This window comes from Pyxicephalus adspersus, chromosome 6 (assembly GCF_032062135.1).
Source record: "Pyxicephalus adspersus chromosome 6, UCB_Pads_2.0, whole genome shotgun sequence".
Lineage (NCBI taxonomy): Eukaryota > Metazoa > Chordata > Amphibia > Anura > Pyxicephalidae > Pyxicephalus > Pyxicephalus adspersus.
In genome coordinates this window covers 89,070,654-89,095,607 of record NC_092863.1, presented here as the reverse complement: position 1 = coordinate 89,095,607, position 24,954 = coordinate 89,070,654, and the positions used below count along the sequence as shown (strand labels likewise).

The 24,954-nt window shown below is 37.9% G+C and overlaps 1 protein-coding gene across 2 annotated transcripts in view; it reads right to left on the bottom strand.

Annotated features, from left to right (window-relative positions):
• The window catches only part of MALT1 (MALT1 paracaspase), a 66,783-nt gene that overhangs the window by 4,490 nt on the left and 37,339 nt on the right, over nt 1-24,954 (bottom strand). Inside the window, exons 7-14 of one of the 2 annotated variants that reach the window (XM_072416540.1) lie at nt 21,888-21,932; nt 13,240-13,266; nt 10,213-10,236; nt 8,341-8,544; nt 4,774-4,951; nt 4,308-4,382; nt 2,319-2,446; nt 1,219-1,368 (exon numbers count right to left, since the gene is read on the bottom strand). In XM_072416540.1, coding sequence (XP_072272641.1) covers nt 1,219-1,368; nt 2,319-2,446; nt 4,308-4,382; nt 4,774-4,951; nt 8,341-8,544; nt 10,213-10,236; nt 13,240-13,266; nt 21,888-21,932 — 831 coding nt within the window. The remainder of the gene's footprint in view (nt 1-1,218; nt 1,369-2,318; nt 2,447-4,307; nt 4,383-4,773; nt 4,952-8,340; nt 8,545-10,212; nt 10,237-13,239; nt 13,267-21,887; nt 21,933-24,954) is intronic. The other variant, XM_072416541.1, reaches the window with a different exon arrangement.

The following is a 24,954-nucleotide window of genomic DNA, read 5'->3' as shown; positions in this document are numbered from 1 at the left end:
ATATAGCGCCAACATATTACGCAGCCTTGTACATTAAATAGGGATTGCAAATGACAGACAGATACAGACAGTGATACAGGAGGAGAGGACCCTGGCCCTAAGAGCTTACAATCTAGTAGATGGGGGAATTTCACACACAATAGGATGGGAGATATGTAGTGGTGAGAAGGTGAGAAGTAGTGATGGTTTCAAAAGACAAAAGGCGACGGGTAGGCAAGTTTGAAAAAATGGGTTTTAAGCGCTCTTTTGAATGAGCAGAAAGTAGGAGCAAGGAGCAAGCAATAGGACGAGGAAGACCATTCCAGAGAGTTGGGGGCAGCTCTAGAGAAGTCTTTGTAGCCGTGCGTGTGATGAGTTTATGAGTGAGGAAGTCATTAGTAGGTCATTGGAGGAGCGGAGAGAGCGGCAAGGGGAGTATTTTTTTTACCAAGTCAGAAATGTAAGTAGGACAATAACTGCGTAGGGATTTGAAGGCAAAGCACAGGAGCTTGAATTTGATTCTAAGGTGAAATGGAAGCCAATGGAGAGAACTACAAAGAGATGCAGCGAAAGTGGAGCGGAGGGAAGGATGGATGAGTCTGGCTCTTTATTAAAGGAGCTTTAAGATTCCAAATAAACTCCCCACCCAGAGACCTCCGCAACCCAGTGGTCAAGCTATGGGGTGAGGCTTTTCCTCAACAATGGTCCTTGCCATCGCTGGGGTTTGGATTTGCCAATTTTGCATCCTTCCGTTTTTGGCAAGCCAGATTTCAGCTGATCTTTTATGCATAGGAAAGCTTTTGAAATAGTAGGGGAATAAGTATGTAAGTGCTTTTTAATAGTACCTCTGAAAAAAATTGAATGTTTAACCCTTGCAGCTCAAGTAAGTCCTTGGAATTATTATTGGAATTATTGTTTTTTAATTAACCTGGTGTAAGATTTTACATGTTAAGAGATCCTTTTATAGGCTAATGCTTGGAGCAGGAAGCGCTAATTGTTAAAGGAGGCGCTTTGGTGTAGGCCACCTGTGAGATTCATTTCCTAATATAATGTATATTTCATAGGAATAAGGCTCAGAGGTTTGTAAACCTGTGCATTTACAACATGTGTAACTATTGCATTGCCCAAACTTAATAACACAAATGTGTGCAAGTTAACAAACAGAGTGCTAAAAGGGTTAGGAAATGAATACCTTTTAAAAGAAATGCCCTTGAAAGACTTACCACTATAGCAACTTACCATTTGCTTTTGCCCACTGCAAGTTTCGTGCCAGAGACTCGGTTGAGCAGGCTTTTTGCTGTATTGGATCTGTCAATGCTCTCCTAGCTGATAAGCTGCTGCAGATCTCAAGAGCTTGCATCCCTTTGGTGAGTGAACAGTGTCCCATGTCTAAAGCAATGCAAAATAAATAAAATGACAATTTTCTTTAAAATCACTGTTTTTCTAGAAATTAAATGTTTGCAAACAGAAAACATGCAATGGAAATACATTAATATCTTAAAAAAATAATACATGGAAGAATGATGTTTCAGCCACAGATAGAGCCTGATGGAATGGATCTTTCCATGATTTTTTTGTCTTTTAAGGACTTGGTTAGTAAGATATTCCTGCAATAGTTACTACCTCTAATTTTGTATGGATTTTTTTGGGGGGATATTGCCCCAACTCCTTCATATGCTTTTTCTTTAGCATTTTTTAGAATATTAAACAAAGAGAAATTGAACAATGACAACGGGACCTCCTCATAGTGGCTGCAGACCTAGAAACTCATGGGTGATGATATTGACTGCAGATGATCCTGGAGTTACAAGGAGGTGTTATGTAGTTAAAAGCAAATGTACCCTGCATAGCAGGATTCAGATTGGGAGAGAGAGATGTGCAGCAACATTAGTCAATCAGACCTAAATGTATTGCACAGTACACAGGCAATTGGCTAAGAGGAAGGGAGAGGACATATCTACTGTCATCAGTCCATTGTCTCTCCTTCAGTAGAACAGACTGACAGAGGTTGCAGTGCTGCAATGAAAGTAAAACGGAGTCATGGGCCACTAAAGATATGAGTATAACACTTCCAAATTTACTGAACTTTCTGCTAAAGTCACTGACTCATCTTTAATGTCTAGCAGGGTACTTGAATCTAAATAAGCTCAGAATTAGAAAACCAACGAAAGATCAAACAGATCAAAAATATGTGTTTCAACTTTGCTGTAACCAGTTTAGGTGAAGTTCAGTTTCAAAAAGTTTCAAAACTGTGACAGCTTTATTCATAGGAAATAATAAGAAAGCAGATAACATCTGCACTCGTTATCCATTATTGCAACCTTGAAATATTGGTTCACCTTCTGCAACTTGATCCAGAAGGACTGTAATTTTCTTATTCTCCAGTAAGCGCTTTTTCAAAAACTTCATAAAAATGCCATTTGCAAGATCAGAATGTTGGATTTCAAACGCCTCCGCTCCTTGACACCTACAGAAAATCAACACAGGCCAATTGAGAGGTCAACAGAAAGAAGGATGAAAAACCACTGAATTACTAATAACCTTTCAGACTAGTGCACTACACTTTAAAATCGCTGCACAGCAGGCAGTTTACTGCTTCTTCTTCGATTGCTTCCCTTGGGCCCAATTAAGAAAATGTTGGTAGCTTCATGCTGAAGACCGCTTAGTACAGAGCCCCATGGGATAAGGAAGGAGTCTGAGATATACATTCATTCCCCCAAAGAATAACATTACCATTCACCTGCCAGCTGACAACTTCTAATTATTTTACATTATTAAAGAAGATTTTTGCTAAGTGTTATTTGCATTTAAACTAGCAGTATAAAATAACATAATGTCATTTAAGGAGATACTTTCTGCAAACAGAAAAAAAAAAACTAAAAATGTTTGTAAAGCTCAACAATTAATATCTGGTGAACTGGAACTTAACCCACGATACTCACCTGTCCACATTCCCTCGCATGGAGCCATTATTTTTTTCTGTAGGCAATCTTTGTTCATCTTGATTGGCTGGGCTGAGATGATGTACATTTATTCCCAACACACACAAGAGAAGCTGGGATTGCCTTTAGGCACATTTTATCAACCCTGCCTGGTTCAACTGGTGAATTAGAGGACACCTCGTAGGTTATGGAGAGAAGAGGTCCAGGTGTTCTGTTGTTCTAACACACATCATACCCTAGATTGACAAAGCTGCTTGTACAGGTACATTAGGTGACCGTTGTCACCACAAGACAGATATTGTGTTACTGGCAGCAAAACCAGATGAATGTAATTGAAAAAAGGCAAATTAAGTACCCACATCTAAGGACTGATGAGCTGCAATATATCTTTGCTCTTGAGCAATTTGCACATCATGACAAGTGTTTTTTGGGACTTTCCTTCATAGTTCTCTTTTAAAATTCCTGACAATTAACCGCAAAATCTTTCTTAATGTTTGAAATAAAAAATCAAGAAATTAAAAAGTTTGGATTTGAGGAAATCAAATTTCTGCAGCAAATATTTCTTATTTTTCTGTGCTACATTTACTGCAGACAGTGCTGCCCATTCCTGGGACTCACTGTCAGATGAACAGTCATTATGACAGTGACTTCTAGGACTCACAGCCAGTTAATGGCCATGCACACGGCTAATTAGGGTAATATAATGAGGAGGTAAGCTTGGCTTAAGAGTGTACACAAGGGCCAGACTGAAGGGGCACATAGAGGTCAGATGGAGTGGATGACATTTCATGGGGTCATACAGGGGCTGGACTGGAAGGAAAACACTGAGGGGGTCATACAAAGAGAGATCAGGCTGATTTGGGCACAAAGAGGCAAGAATGAGAGGACAAACTAAAGAGGGCACACAAGGACCAAAGTAAGGAAGGAACACAAAGCCAGATTCTGGAAAATACACTGAAAGTGGTACACAGGCGCTGGACTGAGTGGATCACACTAAAAAGGGGACACAGGCTAGACTGAGGAGGTGGTATGCTGAGGTGGACACACATGTGTCAGACTAAAATGGGTACGCAGGGACCAGACTGGGAGGACACACAAAGGCCAAACAAAGAGGATCAAACTGAGGGGAGTACACAGGGGCCAGACTAAGGTGGGCACACAGACGCCAGACGGAGGGGTATACAAAGACAGGAGGAATACACTGAAAGGGGCACATTGAAGAGAATATACTGAGGGGAATACAATGAAAATGGCACACAATCATCAGAACGAGTGGATCACACTAAGCACTTTTTTCAGATACCCGTACAACTATTAAGCTTTGCTGATCAGTCGTCACAACTGAATGAATCTGAGAGTCAGTCTATGGATAGGAGCAGAACTTACGTGGCATAGCCAAAGACGATGTTTGCAGTCACCTTTAGGTTTTCAGGAATAAGGATAGTGTTGTCATACTGGTTCCTGTAAGATGATATGTTATTTAAGATGAAAGAGACAGTTACACTTTAAACCAAAATGACAAAACTACAATGCTGTTCATGTGTGTTGTAGAATAGGCTGTCATGCCGGACCTCTTGCTTCATACCATAAATCCCTAACTTGCAGCAAGCATGCAGATTAGGACTTTCTACTGGTCTCTTGATCTGCCAACTTGCTACTGGTTAGAAAGAACTGAAATAATAATAGATTAATTCACTTGATGTATATCACTAACTTAAAAAAAATCCTCAGGCAAACAGTGAATTACATAACAGATAATATTACATAACACATAAGAGAGATTCTTATACACAGCACAGACTTCATCTGCTGACCAGTTTTGTAATTTCCCTGTACCTGGAGTGCTTCTTACCTCTTCCGGCACATATCGAGTAGAAATACATTGAGACCCGTCTCTTTTTCTTGCATCCGTTTTAGTATACTTTGCACGCACAAACAGTTGGAAGATTTGTACGGTTTTGGAGCATCAATTGGGACCATAAAACTGTTTCCAAAGTTTTCATAACCATGGCCTGCGTAGTAAAACAATCCTGGAAGACAATGGACATCAATTATATATGCACTGCATAGGCAACAGAAGTTTATCTCAGATTTGGTTATCTATCATTTGCTTTTCTGCTGGGTGATTAGTTAAAGCAAACAGATTGACTAACTGCTAAAAAGTGGTCCAATGGACTATTTACCATTTACACAAAAGAAGAAGTTCATGGTCTAATACAATGGATATCTTGAGAAGCCTGCTTTCATTGTTGAAGGAAGTATTAGAGGAGACTTACAGTCCCCTTGTAACATCATTGGCTTTAACAGAGCTCCCCATATGAAACTTCATAAATGTAAAATATTCATATACAGACACATATACAATACTGAATAATATAGTAAATACAGATATTAAATTATAAATTATTAAAAAAAAATATTTCTATCTCTTTAATGAGCTTAACTAATTAAAGGGTCTAAACTTGAGTAAAACAGCCCGTGAATAGCTCTGATAATCCTGTGTAACTGGTGTATGTTGTATTTACTAATAATTTTGACGTCTGTTTGTAAAACAAATACTATGTATATTGATAGTATTTATGTAGAGCCAGGACTGAGGAGCTATGTGTCCCTTTTATATCTGCAGTCGAAAACCACATGGTTAGCCATACATGCATAGCAATCTGCTACTGGACACCCAGGAGCCCCATAATGCTCCACAGGTAACACATTTGCATGCAGTTGTGGCTGCCGCAGTTCTTCCAAGAGCAACGGTTGGGGAGCGGTTGAGCCCGTGGAAGAACATTGTGGGTCACCATGGGTCCAAAAAAGCCATAATATTTTAATGCTCCAAGAAAGACAGTATGGGTTGAATTAGACAATAGGCATTTACAAAAAGCTGGTTATGGGGGTCCTGGAGCCAACAAAGGAAGAGCTGGGTGGGCTCCTTGGCCACCTGGTCTTTGTTCAGGTTCACGTGGGCTGAGAGACTCATGTGCTCTACAACAGCAGTAGGTTACATGTTGATGGGTGCTTACTGGCTTCTTGAGTGCAGAGGGAAACTGAGCTCCAGGAAATCTGTGGTTTTGTTACCACAAGGGTTCTGAACCAAAGACTGTTTGTGATTTGTTTTCTGGTATTGAAGGACTACAGAAAAGATAGTTAGCTTCCCTGCTGGGCTACTATTTGTTTTTAGTTTGTGTTCTGCTAGCAATCCCTTTCTGTGAGAAGTAACCCAGACAGGAGCCTTCAGTTTGTTTGAACTAGACTTGTGCTACCTTATCCTAATATATATCTCCATTGTCCAACTTACACTTTACATGCTAGTATTAGGCAGTAAAGCACTTAGTAAGCATGTTTAAATGAAAATGCTTCTCAGTCTTTCCCAAAATTACAGACTGAGTTTACTGTCTGAGAGTCTTCCATCAATGGAATATTTGCCTATCAAAGGAATATATAGCTGTTGATGTGCAGTCAATGCTTGTCTTTTTACACATTAGAGCTCTTAAATATGTAGCACTGTAATTAATTTGTGATTTGCATGTCAAATCTTGTGCCAAATCTTGGTTAATGTTATGGTTCAGCCTAAGGCTATGTACACACTTGCAATGCTTCTCTTCCGATAATCGTCTGAGAATCTGGCTTGTGTACAGCGCTCGTCGTCCATCATCTGAACGACCATCCTGACGGATCCACGGATGATGGACGAGAAGCGATCGTAATAGAAGCGAAGGGGAAGAGCTTCCCTCTCCATAGAGCAGAACGGTGCTGTATGTACAACACTTGTTCAGGCATCGTGCAGTCCTTGGTCGTTGGAAAGGATCATGGAAGATTCTTTCCAATGACAATTATTGCACATGTGTACCAAGCTTTAGAGTGAGCAACGTTTTATTACTGAAAGCAATATCATGCAAGTTGTGTGCAGCTCTTCATGAGAGAGGGAAGCTTTCACCTCTGACTATTTGCATAGCTTGTAAACAAAGTTTTTCCAAAGCTGGTACCAGATTACAGAGTGTCAAAGCAAACTAAAAACAGACACCAGAACTCTTCTGTAAAAGAGGGAAGCAAATGTCTTATCAGTCTATAATATCTTGCAAAAGAAAACCACAGGAAGTAAGGGTGGGTACAAATTCTGCACCAAGCACCATAATCTAAAATTATCACAGTGTGCACCACTGATAATACAGAAATGTAGAGACTGTTTTTAAGATAGACCTATACATAGGCACAGCTGTGCTTACAATAATGTATTTTTGGGTCTGAGAAATATGGGGGTTATCCAAGAGAAAACTTTTTTGGTGGACAAATGCAACCAATTATTCCCTTCATCCCAAGAGCAGACTTTTGTTCAAAATGTGCCACTGTGTTGCATTAATTGGTGGACATGGTATAATGTGAATGCTCCTAAAACTTGTACCCAAATAAGACACACCTTTGCACACCCTCCATACACACTCCATTTGTAGATCTTGGCATTGAGTTCCATGCCATCCTATTGTGTGTAAATTCCCCCACCTACTAGATTGTAAGCTTTTCGGGGGAGGGTCCTATCCTCCTGTGTCACTGTCTGTCATTTGCAACCCCTATTTAATGTACAGCGCTGCATATTATGTTGGCGCTATATAAATCCTGTTTGTTAATAATAATAATAATAATAATATTAATATTAATAATGGCATCTAAGACCAACAAACTGTGTGCTAGATGACTTCTTGGCCCACAAAGCAAACATCTACCTAGTCACCTAATCCCAGTCCAACCCTGGTTGTCACTGCTAGTCTGCTTTTGAAAATGCTACTTGTCAAGCTGGTTCTGACTTCTGTTTTTTTCTATCTTACTGACGTAGAACAAAAATGCTGTGTGTAAAGTCAAAGTGATCTTAGAGTTTCTTGTGTACATATTTAGGTGGAAAAATTACATTTTCAGAAGAATATGTTTCAGCAATGTGTTTATCTCAGTATGTCCTTCCTTTAATCTGTTACAAGTCTGTATATTCAATTATTAAACATTGTTCAGGTTAATACCAGTTGTCATTTGGTTTTGTGTAGCACTCTACCACCAGCCTAACTATGGCTAACATCAAATTCATCATGAACTATATGATGGTTATCAGCCTCATGCGTGACAATGTTCAGTCTTCTTAGGCTCTTCTTAGGTCTTCTTAGGCTTCTTAGGCTCGATAACAATTCCCCAACTTGGTTTAAAGTATTGAGGGAGTGCTGTAGCTGTAGATCAATGAATACAAATTAATCTAACTCTATACTTTCAGAACTCCACAATTTAATGGCTCCCCTAATCTGTGTGTCACCTTATATCCTTTTAGACCAGGGGTTGGCAAACTTTTATGGCCACTAGGTGTTTCATAGGTGATTTACTGGAAGGCTGGACAACCTGTATATTTAGCATCATAATTTTATAGAATCAGATAAATGCTTCTTACCATACACTCCTTTGTCCAGTAAAAGTAAGAATTCATCCACTGCATTTTTCATTTCAATTTCAGTGAGGTCAAGAAGAGATACAACTTTGAAGTCAAGTTGTCGCAATAAGTTGGTAAGCTCGTACACATCGACCATTGGAGCTTTAAGTTGAGAGTGGTTTTTGTAGGACATGTTCCCGATTAATAAGGCAACCTTGTCTGTAGCTGTAAAAAGATACTGAAATCAATATATTCTTGGCAATGGACTTAACTGTTTTAGGCATTCTATACATAAATATATTGTTTTACTGTCTTCACCCATTGATTGGAATTCCCTTTTACTTCCACACAATATAAAGTGAAAGGAAATCTTTCCAAGGTAAATCAAAATTTTTACTAAGTCAATTGAACAGATGTTTCTATTGTAAGATCCCGCCTTTATGTCCTGTTTTGATGCTAAATCTGAAACTAACAGCGATCACCAGAACAGATTGCAAACTTCTCACTAAAAAAAAAAAAGCTTTAGATACGTTTTAAATGTAAGCTAACTGTCCTAAAGCCTATCTTCAGGTAAAACATTTGTGCTCCAGCATAACACAGATCCATAGATACTGTTCCATGAATTTGATGTAGAAGAACTTCAGTGGCCTACACAAAGCCCTAATGTCAATGAGCACCTATGTGATCAATTAGAACGGTAATTGCAAAAACTTTACATCACTAATACCTTACATCACAAAATGCCCTTTTGGTTCAAAAGGAGCACTTTTCAAAATCTTTTGGAAAGCCTTCGTAGATGTGTGGAAGCTGGGATTGTTGCAAAATGGGAAGGGGGAGCAAACAATTCCTTATTAGTGCCCATGGTTTTGGAATGGGCTGTCCAGCAGGTTTATGTAGTTGTCATGCTCAGGTGGCCACATACCTTTGGCAATAGTTGAATTTGCTATCCACAGCCCTGCCAGGTTATATCTAACAGAATAAAGGAACTTGATCTAATTTATTTATTATGCTGAAAATATGTTACAACCAACTAGCTCTTTAAAATATGACTATCCATCTGTAAACTGTATAACGCTGTCCATGAAGTTTAATTTTGCAGTGGAATGATTAACTAAGTCGTGACTCACATTGGTGCAAATTATAATAGAGAAAGTTAGAAAAAAAAAAGTTGCATAAGTATTCAGTTCTAGAAAAGTGTGAAGTGACACATTCTGTGACTGCCAACAATGACTCAATCATAATGAGGCTTAACACATATGATAGAGACTGACTAACTCTCAACAAATACATCAGTCTGAGACACAAGTTTCTATATATTAAATAAAAATGCTTTAGAACATTTTTCTTTGTACTGTTTTCTTTCATTTTGGATAAAGCTGAGAAATGTTGAAACCTTTGTTTTAAGAGTTAACCAAGGCTTCTAAAAAAAAAAAAAAAAAAAAAACATTTTCAACACTTCCTGTTACGATCAAAATGGCTTTAGTAGACAGGGAGTGAGAAATCCTGCAATCTACAATGCAATTTTTTAGTTTTTGCCTTCCCCTAATTTATTAAAATGTATTTCTTTCTGGGTTGCTGTTCCAGATTTCCTTAATTCTAGTTTGATGTAACTACTGGCTGTAGGACAATAAGTAAGGGTATTTTTTTGTATAAATAAACTCAACACTGGTAAATTCCTATTCTGTTCTAAAGAATAGAAATGCATACACACACCAACTCCTATATTTTTATTAAAATAATACTGCCTGGAGTTCAGCTTTCAAAGACTATGCCTTTAAGGTTTTACCCACCATTAAGGCCAAGCCACCATCTCATTGAACCATGGGTCCAGGGCCCAATTTCTTTAAAAAGAAGTGCTTTTCTAAAACAAAAATATAAATAAATGATGCTTACCAAAAATGGGCTCATCTGTGGGTACTGTAATGGAACAGAACAAAGAGCAAGTTATTAGGAGTTCCAAGAATTATAAGAATAAATAAAGAACTGCTATTTGTAAATTATGCCACTTGTTCCTCTTGTTACAAAAGAAAACTGCAAGATTTGCTGTTAAAGCACACCACAAGGATATAACTTTTCAATGTAACTCACATCTGTATGAGTTGGGGTTATTTCCTCATCTGAGTTGCTGTGGAAATAGCCCTATTGCCACCCATTTTGCTTCTTTGAAGGACACATTTTCCAAGGTGAAAAGGATGCTTGTGTCATTATATGCTGGATACATTATATATGTGTTTTCATGGTGGTTCACAGACTTGAGGAAAACAGCACAGAAACAACTAATCCAAGCTGAGCAAATTAGTTCTTTAACATCTTATTATTGTACGTTTATAGCAGCAGGTGTTTAATATAACTGGTATTACATTACCTCCAATGTTATCTCCAGCTACAATAAATATCAATATCAATAAAAATGACTGATTTTGAGTGATTTATTATCTGTCTGCTGTAGGTTTTGAGCCAATTACATTACAATTCTCTATAGGGGGTAAATGTGTCCCTTGTGTTCTATTTGTTAACAACAAAAGTATATTTGAATGATACCAAATGTTCAAAATTAAAATAATTTCTTGGGACATTTATTAAATACCTTGAAGGAATCAGCACAAAAGCTAATTTAAATAGGCACTAAACATTTTAAAACATTTTAAATGGAGATCACCACATTAGAGCAATTTCAAAAGGACGATTTGCCCATGTCAATGTCAGGACAATAAACCATTCTTGTCTTTATTGTTCAGGACGCCCTGTTATGTTTCAAAGGTATGTATGGTTAGGACCTCTATGGAACTTGTAATTCCAATTAAACAAAACCCATGGATGGATAGACAAAATAAATTAAACCTCATGATGGGTCAGGTCATTAATTGGTCCAGTATCATGTCATTTATTAAAACTCAGGTTTCCTATTTTATGAACAATTAGCATTTAGCATTTTGATATAGTATATCCTTTCAGGATTTAAATTGGGTTGCAAGCAATATCAGAGTAAAGTGTTTTTCATACAAAAGTCCAAAAGTTCAAAAATATATGGAAAGCACTAGAAAAGATCCACTATATGAAATAACAAAACCGTAAGGTGCCACCAAAAGAAGACAAAATCCAACGCCAAATCAATTCAGTGCTCAGAAAATGGTCAGGAGCATCCATAGCACCATAACCTGTAACATGTTTTGTTAATAGGATGATGACTGTTAATAGGATGACGACTTTAGGCAGTGACAATGGGTGAAGTAAGGGGTTTAACTTGAAAATGAGTCACATAGATTATGTTCTCTCCCATGCAATCAATATCAATATCATATCAATATATCAGGAAGTGGTATGCCTCTCAGGCTGAAATACAAACAGAACAGCCAACTGGGTTCTTTGGCACTTTTTCTGCATTAGATCTTCATTCAAAAAGATCCAAGGTAAAGTCTAAACATAAAGTACTTAAATAAAAGCACAAAAAAACTTGCCTTTTTAATAATTTACTCAAAAATATCAATTGATGTACTGCAATGTATGTACCCAGGTGGCCCCATAAGTTGTTTTTGCCTCCCTTGACATTAAGTGTGCATAACTTTCCACCAGTTTTTGACATTAACTTGTGAATTTTTTGACCACTCCTGCTTGCAAAATTCCTTCAGTTTCAACATATATGTGGATTTCCTTATATGAACTTCCTGTTTCAAACATCCTACAAATACGTCAATGATATTTAAATGAGGGTTTCATTAGCCAAGTCCATGACCCTCTGTTTCTTCTTTTCGTCCTGGATTTGCAGGGGGGTTGTTAAAACATCTATTTCCACTTCAATTTTTTTGACAGATGGCTATGCATTCTTATTAAATCATAGCCTAATGAGAACACAAGGAGAATGCTTAATAATACACAGCTTCTGCATAAAGATACACTGCCAGTAATTCTGCCACTTTAGGATAGCATTGTGTGTGATTGACATAATAAACTTGTTAAAGTAAAAAGGCAAACCTAACAAAAAAAGTAATGTTAGAGTCCCCTACAATTAGTTGCCACACTTGCCCTACTTGTAGGATGTGGCAGGGCAGCATCACTGATTATAACATATAAATGTTAGCTAATGCATAAAAAATGCCACTTGTTGAACCTATTGTTGCATTTTTATAAAGGAAGTTTTTTTTCTGTATAGGTATAAGCATTACATTTTCCCAACATCAGGAAAAATTCATTCAGCTTTTATAGGCTCATTTTCGCATTATCGAATTAGGCCTGATTTATCAAAGCTCTCCAAGAATGGAGACGAAAGACAATGGAGCCTGGGTGATCCAGCAAACCTAAACTTTACTATTAGGTGGCAAATGTTTCCAATCCTGAACCAGACCTATTCAGGATTTGCTGGATCACTCAGGCTCTCCCATGGTACCCTATTTTCTCCAGTCCTTAAGAGCTTTAATAAATCAAGCCCAATATTCTAAGCCAGGTCAAAACTAGGGATGAACGATAAGGCCTAAGCCAGTCTCGCGAAAATTCACAGGATGATTCCCACGGCTGCATTTGTTCATGAGCACAGGCGGTGGACTCCTGTGTGCTTGGATGGGGAATCTCTATCCAAGAACACATACTACAGTTCTTGTAGGACTGCAAGAGCAATGGGGAGCGGAGCTGACAGCTCCTGAAAAATTAGAATTCAGCAGCCAAATTCACAAGGCCGTTTTCGCTTACATGCTCAGTAAGAGAGAAAGGCCCGATTCTCCGTGAGTTATAAATATTGCTTGCTCATGGTCATGGAAATCTGGTCCTGCTTCGCCTCCAGATTGACTTTTCAAAAATGACTTCTGCGGTCACTTATCCAAATTGTGAGGCATATTGTCTTATTTTTATTTCACATCATCATAAAATAATTATTGTTATTTAGAAAAGCTTTTATAGTAACTTGTTTTGCAAATATTTAGTACTTACCATTATCAATTAAGTCACTCAACTCATCTAAGGAAAAATAAAATAGAAAAAGCTAAATTATAATGGCAGTTTTCACACAAAACAAAGAAAACATTAAGAAGCCAATTAGAAAAATGACAGCAAAGGTACAGTAGCAAAAAAAAAATCCTTCTTTACATGAAATCAAGAATTTGATTAGTTGCTATGGGTCCCATAAATATTTGTGTTCTCAATTTTTAGGTGATCAGTAGATGTTCCAATTTTGATGGGAGCCTTGGAAAAAATGGTGTTTTTTTCACTCTTTGCAACTCTTATATAAGACCAAGATATATTTTCAAGCATTGAGAAAAAGCGGATTGAGACTGGGGGGTAGAGTGGGGACCACCTTCCAAGTTCTGCGTGGAGGCAGAAATATTCTGCACACGCAATGTCTTCAGTTGCATGATTTCCCACAGCAAATTTCACAATTTATCGACATCCAAAATTGCTTTAGCCACAGCAACTCTTTCCTGGGACTTTTTTTTCTCTCATCCTTCGACCAGGGAATATGTTTCCTCTGACATTCCAATACAGAAAATTCCAGAATAAGTAATCGTAGAGACCAAGGTGGTTATCATCGCAGGGATTTTGTGCATGCCCCAACCTGCCTGCTCCTTCACAGGAATATTTGTGGACTACAGACCTTGTAATTAATGAATAGCATTGCTCAAATCAGTCTGCTTGGCTGAACTGAGAAAAATATTCATATTGCAATCTGCTAAATCCAAACGAAAATATACCCTGGGAGGGTATTGTAACTGACCTCATATGAATATCATGGATCACAAGTAAGAGAGTAGATACATAGCAACAATAATGTTACTTTGTACCACTTAATCACATCTTGGGACAGAGTTTATTACCATTAGCCAGCAAATGGATGTGATCAACAGTAATGAAGAAGGACAGAGTAGACATAATTTATTAAAGCTCTCCAAGACTGGAGAAGATAGGCTATCATGATAGGCCCTGAGGGATCCAACAAACCTGGAATGGATCTGATGCAGGACTGAAAACATTTGCAAACTAATAGCAAATGATTTTAAAGAAATCTGTTTCAGGTTTGCAAGATCACCCAGCTTTTTCAATAATAGTCTATCTTCTCCAGTCTTGGAGCACTTTAATAAATCAGGCTCAATGTGCTACAAGTACCTTGAACTTCAAAAAAATCTAGTTTTTATTAGGTATATGTTTTTCTAAGCCAGTACAATAAAATAATGGCTTTAGTTTGTTCCACATATAAAAATTGTGAGCACGCAGGGTTTTTATTGTAGAAGATACAGGCAATATCCCTTCTGTAATAAAACATATTTACCTGCCTGTTCACAATCTATTTTTGTTATTGTAAACTAAGTTGTGTATAAGCAGTTCTGTGTAGGATGCCAGGGTTTGCCAGATAATGATGAACCCATGAAACAAAACATACCCAGTAGTTTTGTCATCCCAGCCAAGCCATTCATTGCCGGAGATTCATCACACCGAAGAACACTGAATGGCTGTGATTGAGCAAGAACGGGTGAGAGTAATTTTAAAAAATTTATTAGGTAGCAAAGGATTTTTTTATTGCAGAAAGGACATCACTTGTCCCTTGTGCAATAAAAGACTTGCCTGGTCACAATTTTTTATTTATCATGTGTAGTTCTTCTTTTAGGCAGAAGTATTTCCATTCCTGATTCCTATCCCTGAAATGAATGTCAGAAGTACATATGAAGGTAAATTTATGCCTAGCTGAAACTCTAAAGTGTATGTACAACTATGGCACATTACACAATACATTACATAGAATTTTGTAATCTGCATACATGGTTCCTGTTAGAAAGCATCACAGCTACAAAGCCTAATAGCCAGACATCTAGCATTTTTGGAAGGATTGTGTTCTATCACAGCTTTCTTTTATTTGAATGCTAAAGCTTCTGGTGACTCAAGACATCTGTTGGTTTGGGTTTGCTGTTTAGGCAACATCAAGACATGACATTTAGATGCAGACATGCCCAGGATAATTGCTTTTTTGTTATTACCTTTTTGCTTATACTTCCTTTCGTGGTGAAACATTTCCTTCTATGTTCTCAAAATAAGCACAGACAGGTACAACTGGCTTTCCGCTTGCTTCAGCAAAGATTGCCCAACTAAATGCCTAGGCTTCTAGTTATGTCACCAGAACGTCAACTGAAACTAAAGTGGTTCATGGTCAATTGTCTTTATTTTGATAAATGTATACACTGAATTATTTTTCTTTAAGTATTTATTTTAGAAATATTTGTCTAATGCAAGGTGCAGCTATGCTTCAGTATATACAACATGAAAGTGTTTCTAAAAAAAAAAAAGAGATGTAAGAGAGTGCTAGATCTGCTATTGACCTCCTGCAAACGGAACATCTAGGAGTGTTTTCCCCAGCCCCTTTTAGCTGGGTGCACTACCCAGCACGTTTCAGTAACCACCCGGCTGTTTTTGAGTGTTACTGATGAGTTGGATCACAATACAGGGGCCACCACCTGCCTACAATTTCCTGCCACCCAGCTTAAAAAAAAATTCTGAGTTGAGCACTGATCATCAATTTTATAGTTATGACTAATAAAATAGGAGGGCCCAGTTGAACTATCCACTCAATATTTATCCAATTGCACTGCATAGTTGTTGATAGAGCTAGTAGATAAGATTATAAAGTATAGTCTGATTTTATTGTGTTTGTTAAAACCTTTTTATAGAGGTTTCCTTTCATTTCCTGTGTCCATAAAGGAAGTAATAGGAAATCTCCCCATTGGGACACAGCAAAAAATAAACTGAAATGGCTTTTAACCTACGCTATCCAAATATATAAAACTTTAAAAAAACTGTGGCTATATGTACACTTTAAATCAGAAAGCTAACTTCTAGCTGAAAAAGGGACATTTTAGATTTGTATTATTAAAAATTTAAACATTTTGCAAATTCTTAAATTTATTTACTCTTAAATATCACCCCAGTCACCACCCACATAGCACAGATTACATTCCGAAGAGTTTATGATGAATTTAGTCGTGTGAGGCATGTCTACATCTATAGGATGTGATGTAGGATACCGAAAGGATCCCAGCTTCTGAATGGCTCCGAACTATGCAGTGCATTGGAAAAAGCAGCAAAAACAATGATAATTAAAATACCTCTGGCCACAGAAGTGTTTATTTGTTTGCAGTTGTACATGGGGACATTAGGGTGGTAGAAAAGCTTGACGTTGGAGCTCTACAGCAAGGGATCCACCAACACCAGTTCAGATACTAATAGGGAAAAGCTGAGAAGTATTCCTGCAGTAAACTAGATCAATCAACCTAAAACACTTTGACTAAGTACAAAGAACACTTTGACTAAGTAGGTGTGTTGTCAGGGATTATTTTACAGTGCAGGAAGTGGGAGTAATTCTCTCTATCATAGCCTAGATATCAATATCAAACAGACAGGGGCATCTAACCCTTCTACACTCTATTCATACCTAAAAGAAAATATTTTGGCTGGACATACACTTAGTGCTATAACTGCACTAATTATTGTTAACGTTATAATACATGCACATGTAATGTGTTTAGTTCCTGTTTTTAACAGTATCTGGTATCCAACACTGAACATTACAAACAGCAAACAAATATTGGCTAGAATTTGCATAAAACATTATAAGCAAAGAAAGTTTCTTTATCTGTCATTGTCAGTGCCACAGCACTGCACATATAATCAACAAGTAGATCCAGTAATACAAGATGTATTTCACAACCATTGAAGTATATTGTATATCCCTCCTATATAAAAAAAAGTGGCAACCAGTAGCTGCTGATGTCAATAAAATAGTAAAGACTACTTCTCTTTCCAGGGTCTTAGTTTTAAACCCATAGTTTACAAACATTCCTCCCATTACTAACATTCCTCCCATCATCTTACTCATTCTTCAGTTACTTTTCTATGTTTCTATGTTTTGTTGCAGTTTAACTTGGGAATTAGGTTAATCTTTGTTAGGTTAGTGCCTCTGTGGAATGTGTTAGTGCTAAATCCTTCACAATGAACTTGTTTTACACTATTTGGAGGAGGAGGATGTCAAAGTGTAGGTCAGCTCTAAGTTTTAGTATTTAGTTATTATCATTACTGCCAAATACATTTAACTGATGAAACTGATTAAACGTTATATGCCAAACATGTTTGTGCCAGTATTCCATACTAAAAAAACTCTTGTGCCAGTCTTCATCACACCTTGCTTTTCTGACAAGGCAATTCCTTTAATAATACAAAATAGTAATTGCTTTTGAAGTAGTCCCCAAAATATAAATACATACATTTTATCCAAACGTATTGCTGAATTTCCCTTATTTAGCTGCATAATACATACACTGAATTTGTAACATGGAGTAGCTCCGTATTGTGCTGAGTATGGTATAGTAAATTACCACCAGTAGGGTAGGATATTGACTGCATTCACAACTGGAAGGACTTTTTTCACCCTCTAGCACAGGTTCTGGAACACCTATCGGTGCAGAGACCACCCCCTCAAGAGCGGACGCCATCATCTGAGTAAATTTGCCTGCCAGTTGTCTACATTGAGAATGTTACCGGTTAACAAGACTAGATTCAAAAATTCTGGCCAGGTCAGGATCTGCAGTATTTCTTTTGCTTTCTTCCCTGGCATGTATACCATTACTGTGTTGTTATCTGACTGGACCACACCAACAAGTTTACCAGGAATCCTCCCTAGTTTGAAAGGCGGGTATTTATTATCATAATCCTCCAGAAAACAGGAGGGAACAACTTCTCCAACTGAAATTAAGGATCCACAAACTGCCCATAGAAAGACAGCCTAACCCATGGTTTTAACTGAACAGATTTGTCCCCAGAGATAACTGAAATGTGTTGCAAATGCATGGAGTGAAATTTGTGCATAGCTACTGCCCTAATAGACCCTTATGCAGAAGCAGACAGTCAGATGGCTTCTAAAATTGAAGATCATGAACAATGTCTATATGATTAGGATCCACCCAAGCCTTATCAATGTTACTGGATAGTCATAGACAATTTGTCCTTCAGCGCCTTCTCTAACTAAAGTCCTTCAATTATCCCTCCTTAGGAATCTCCTGGGAGCACAACAGCCCCATCACTGGAGCCAGCACCTCCTGGAGTACAAAAGACAGGACAAATGGAAAGGGATATGAACTGGTGCAAAGGCCATACAGCAAAATTCAGAAAACATTAGGTAGAAAGATGGGCACGTAGAAATCTTTTATATCTGGTAAAGCCTCGAAATCTTCCTGGTAAATGTAAGCAATCACATTGCTGATTATTTTTATACAGAATTTTGGGGAGCTGAATGTACACATTTATAACCCTTAGGTCCAATATGTTGTAAAGCCCCCCTGTGGGTTTTGAAACAGTAAACTGGTTAGAGTAAAACTACTGAACCTTTTATGCAGAAGGAACTAGTGTATTAACTTATTGGAGCAAAAGACCAGAGAAAGCATTACTTAGGTGAACAAGTCACCAAGGGGATCTCAGTATCTCTTCATCACCTCTTGTACCTATGCATTAGGAATGCAAGTCATCTGCAAACAAATGTCCCCTACCTTGGAAAGTGGAGGTGGCTTGGTAGGTAAATTTTACAGATTTGGAATGGCATGCCTTGTGACTGGAAAGGACACAGGTGGATTAACTGTATCTTACAAAAACAAAAACTTACAAGAAGTCCAGCACTTAAGCCAAAGAGCCATGGACATAAGTGCTGACAAGAGACTAACGCAAAAAAATAGAACAGGAGGGCTCCAACAGCCACATTTCAATGCTAAAGACATATGTACCTTGTGGTTTATGGTCAATCAATCTATGAAAGTAGCAGTTAGACTTTTGTTTGGACAGTTTGGACAGTTTGGTGAAGTACAATTGCAGCCAGAAGACCTTTGCAGCCTTAGGGGCTCCAAGAGACCCGAAACAGAATTAGTAGAAGCAACAGACTGACCCAGTCACACCCCACAGAATTAAGAAAGACTCTGATGAAGAAAATGATGCCAGCATCAGAGAACAGCAATATTCCAGGATACAGATGTTCCCACAATCAAGCAAGCAGTGCCCAACTTGCTGATGGAGAGTACGCTGGAGGCATCCAGAACAATGAGATTGTCCTCTCCCCCCATGTATAGGAACAGCTACAGAAGGCAACATTTAGGCTCAAAATAAAAGGCATGCCTTGAGGACTCACAAAACCTGAAAAGCTGGTGAAAACGACAACCATGGTGCTGAGTGACCATAGGTAACCAAATTTCACTGAAGGTGTACAGCAAAAAAAGATCACAGTTTCTGGTTCCACATGACTTCTTTTAGTGGAAGCTGCAGTAGACAGATGCTCCACCAGTGGAATAATGTTGGAGCTCTGTCCCACAGTGTTAAACCCCACCGTTGGAAACTGGGAAAGTTTGGCTCCAAGGCCAATAAATATGAGCGAGCTCCTGAATCTTGACCACAATGTTCAACTAACAAAGTGACTCCTCAGAGGCAGGCAAGCTGGGAGGCAATGCCAGCAGATAAAGAATTGGAGAGAGAATACTTTGCAGCTAAGACAATGTAGTGAACTGATGGTTCATAGTACTCAGTGGAAGCCATGATGACGCTGTTTGCAGAAAGGTACAAGGAGTACCCCATAGGTGCTTTTAAAACTTGTTGATAAAACCTTGTATTTCAGTTATCTGTTTATTTTTGATGCAAGGTGGGAGTTGGTGAAATCTTATCTCTTAGTTGTCTGATTGTCATTGATAATCATTGATAATGTCATTGTCATTGATTGTCATTGATGGGAGGTGGCGAAACCCAAACAACTTGGGAAGGAACATTTTCCCTTATTCTAGGGAGCCTGGCCAGCTTTCTGGGATGATTGATTAAGTACTTTGTTTGACTGAAAATTCTCAAACTTTAGAAATCTTAAAAATATTGGCAACACCTGACCTCAAGTAGAAGCTTCAACTATGGAGTGAACGAACTGCCCGGGTTCCAAGAGCTCTTGCCTCACCGTCCCAGGGCTTCCCAAGCGTTGTGGGTGAGGATGAAGCCAACTCGCTCGGCATTATATTCTCTTTGTATATAGAAGGTATTAACCCTTGTTCATAGTGTTTATTGATATTACATTTTAGTCATTCTTTTGAATCAATCATTTGTATTATTGATTTAAATTGTTCACTGTTGCTACAATTGAATCTGACTCTTACTAATTCTGAGCAAAACAGTTAATCAGAACTGGGTTAACTAGGTAAACATAAATTAAATAGGTCTGGAAAACACCAAAACAGATCCCAATGCCTATGGGACTTTTGCAGATTCACCCCGCAACACCCTGTTTAGTGGTGTCCAGATGTAGTAGATTCAACAACCAGGCTAAAGATGACCTCTCTAGATATCTGTGGATAAAACCACCTATAACTATATAGAGAAACTATTTTCAGGTGCTCTGCTCGGCCTTGCTTGCTTATCTTATTGGTAATAAGTAGGCAGAGCAGGTATTATCATTTCCTTTCAAACTTACTTTAATTGTTCTAGGTCAGTGGGTCAATAAGGCTGGATTCACACCTATGTCTATCAAATCCTTTATACCATTCATTGAATAAAATAAACATAAAACAATCTCAAACCCCTGCACATGCATACACCAGATTTAAAACAAAACCCAAATGAACTTCAGTTTAAATAAGTTAAATACCTTCTCTAGGAATTAAAATATCTGTACAAAGTCTCACAGTTGGCTTTCTTTAGAAGGCAGCAATGTCCTGAATGGAAAAGACTGTCCCCTTCCGGCATGCTTCAGAGAAGGGCCCTTGCTCTCTGTGTAAAAGTGGTTCTGAAAAGGTCTGATAGACCCTGTTGAGTCAAAACTGGAGCAGGTGTGGGCTTCCCAACTTCAGAGCTAAAGCTTTACTTCAACAGGGGTTGTGATGACTTCTGCAGAGAGACTGCTGCTACATTGCAAATATTTGTTCATCTTTTGCTCTCAAGCATTTGTAATACGTATATCTCACTTAAACTGGAAGTTCTTTTGAATTTTAAGGTCAGCCCATTAATTTTGAATGTGTTGGTAGTGCACCTTAATGCATGAAAATGGAAATAGCTTTATCTTAGTGTGCTACAATGCAGTCACATTGTCTGCTGCTGTGATAGTACACTGGGCACAATGCCCCACACAGTGGGTTGTGTGTTAATAAACATTAAATATCATGTTTTATGTGTTAGTGCATTTGTTTAAAACATCAATACTGTATAAGGGCTCATTCACACCAGCAATGTTGGGCTGGGATGTACCAGCGCAAGAACAAAAAAATCTGCATGCTATGGCTTCCGTTCACACCAACATGTTGCATTGGTAAGAGCTGAAAAACAAATTTACTGTTTGCAGGGCACTTTTTATGTGCTGCAACTCACCACAGCAAATTGGCACCCTCAAATATAAAAATGTAATAGAAGTTAATAAATAAGTCAAATGCTGCAATGTGTTCTAAAAATACATTGCAGTGTGCATTTACACTTTATGCCAGTGCATACCCTAAAACATGTGTTTTGGTGTGAACAAGCCCTAGCTATGAAAGGGTCCAGTAACAAAATAATTCAACACCAAAACATGCAAAATATTCATGCAATTACACTACCTTCTGTGCATTCCATTGCCGTATTTGTCTGTTGCCTCCCATGTCCTTTTATTTCAAAAGAAAAACAAAATTTAATGTTTGCTTTCATTTATCTCTGATTAGGTTACTTACAACATGTTTTACACTAATAACAGTTATATGTAAGTATCTGATATCTGCAGTTCCCAACATTAACCGATCCGAATTTGCAGAACGCCTCAAAAAACACATGGTTAGAAAAGTTTACCGGTAATAGAGAGAATTTTAAAAGCGATGTAGACAGACTTGGACTTTTAGTGGTTTTGTTTGCATAGAAAGTCCACACATTTTCATGAACTTTAATTATGAAACTGGATTTACTAGACTAAGGATAGATTTAGCCTGGTTTGCAATTCTTTAGATGCTGCAGGTTTTTTCATGGCTCGGGAAAATGCTGGTCAATGTTAACCCCTAAATTTAAAACAAGCCCAAAGCTACGTACACTTTTTTCATTGAAAATGATCCTTCATGATCCTTTCCAATGTCAAAAGACAGGAAGATGCATGAACGAGTGCTGTACATACAACGCCAATCTGCTCTATGGAGGAGGGAGGGAAGAAAATGAGCGAGTGTCATCTCGCTGCACTCTCTCTCGTTCACCATTGTGCTCGTTTATTGCTCAGATGGCCACTTCACACACGTCATATTCTTGTCTGATACTAGCCCTGAATCTGAATCGGACCAGAATCATTTGACGTGTGTACGTAGCCTAACGAAACTGGTAAAGTACACCCTCTTAAAGTACTTGCAGCTACCAAGAAAAATTTTAATTTAGTTTTCTAACAACAATGCCTTAACAAATCTAATTTCCCACATATATACATGATACCACATTACAAAGAGCCATTGCAGGAACCTCGCATTGCTAAAGTACTTTATAAGCCTCAAGGACAATAATCTGCAAGAGCTTTTACTGTTTGCCCTGTGCTTGTGTGAGTTTCCTCCGAACATCCCAATTTTATATCACTATTAAAAAAAAAAATAGATAGGTTTGTTGGCTTCTCTTTTTTTGGTTTTGGGGTTTGAATGAGTGTGTAGAAGGAACATAAAATATGACACCAAATATTAAGATCCAAAAAATCATGAAGGTAAGTGCTGCATATCATGTAGTCATGTCAACCCTAAGGCTGATTAGGAGATAGATGTAAACCTCCCTGTTTAATTTTCAGTTAATTGAAAGTGCTGGCAATGTCTACTATTAAAAAAAGTTAAAAGGGTAACTCCATTTGCTAAAACCCGATATATACATACTTTATAACCAAAGGTTTGTGGATCTCTAACCATCACAGGTACCCATATGACCACAGGTATGTGGACACCACTCCAGGTTTTCCAATGAAAGGTATTGTTAATTCTACAGTATATTTTAGACAATTGTGTATTTAAAACCTTAAAAATAGAGATTGATAATAAACAAAACTAGACAATGACACAGGAGGAGGAGAGGACCCTGCCCCAAACAGCTTACAATCTAAGAGGTGGAAGAAGCAGCAAACAATAGGAGGGGAGATATGCAGTGGTGGGAAGTAGTGACGGTTCCAAACAACAGAAGATGGGTAGGCAAGTTTAAAAAGATGGGTTTTGAGTGCTCTTTAAAATGAGCAGAAAGTTGGAGCAAGCCAAATAGGACGAGGAAGACCATTCCAGAAAGTTGGGCAGCTCTAGAAAAGTCTTGGAGCCGTGCGTGTGATGAGGTTATGAGTGAGGAAATCATTTGTAGGTCATTGAAGGAGCAAAGAAAGCGGTTAGGGGAGTCATTTTCATATCAGGTAAGAAAGGTATGTGGGTTAAGAGCTGTGGAGGTGAAGACCCTTTTCTGTTCCAGCAAGACATGGACCACTTGACCATAAAGACATGATTTGATGAGTTTCACATGATGGAACTCAAGGGCCCTTCACAAAGCCCTGACTGCAATATTACTAAACTCCTTTGTGCTTATCTAATAATAACCCAAGATCACAAATGCTCATTTGGCTAAATAGGAACATATTTCCATAGATACACTCAAAATATGCTGAAATATTGATAAAAGCCATCCCAGGACAGTGGAGACTGCTATAGTTGCAATAGGGAGGGGGATGACTCCATACTAAAGTCCATAATTTTGGAATGGGTTGTCCAACAAACATTCAAATATAGAACAGATGTGATAGTCATGTGTCCACAAACTTTTGCCAATATATTGAGGGACTTTTTTTTAATCATTATTGACTATCCCCATTAAGCCTAATCTTTGAGAGATTATAAAAAATCAACCACATAAATGGTTCCAAATATTAAATAAAAGTATTTATGGATGCTATTAAATATTGGCTACAGAAGCAACTAATTTGGGGAAAGTTATTTCCACTTGGCAGCAATGGAAGGTTGATTTATAAGTGATGAAAAGACAAAGTGTTATAATCTGCTGAGTCACAATTAGTTTTCTATCCAGTGCAAACGATGGATTAAAAATGTATTTAATGGTTTAGAAAAAAACTGGGATTTGCTAGAAGATTTGTATAACAATCACTATGGATACCATTCCATAGGAAATAAATGTGTAATGAACCAGTGTCAATAAATGTTCATTTATTAAAGATTAGAATATTATTTATTCAGGACCACAATGTAGACAGCAACATGTAAAAGAATGGACTCCAGAATGTTAATAAAAGGAACTGACCTCAAGTTCACAAATTAGAAGTTTGAAAGCCTGTACTGAAAAAAAGTATATTGCTGCCTTTTCATTGCTTTCTGAGCCACCGAACAAAAAAGATTGCATTACAGTCTGATATACTAGTTGCATGCTTGTTCTAAATCAGTGGCTTATTATTACACAGTATTTATATAGCACTGACATATTACGCAGCGCTTTACAAAGTCCATAGTCATGTCACTAGCTGTCCCTCAAAGGGGCTCACAACAAGATTGGAACCTGAGACCTAGCGCTGCAATGGCCAAATTGCTACCTCTGAGCCAACGTGCTGCCCATTAGAAAGTATCACAGCTAGGAGAAAACCAGGCAACTAGTTAAAGTAGTCCTAAACTCAAAAGGGGAAGATTTGCT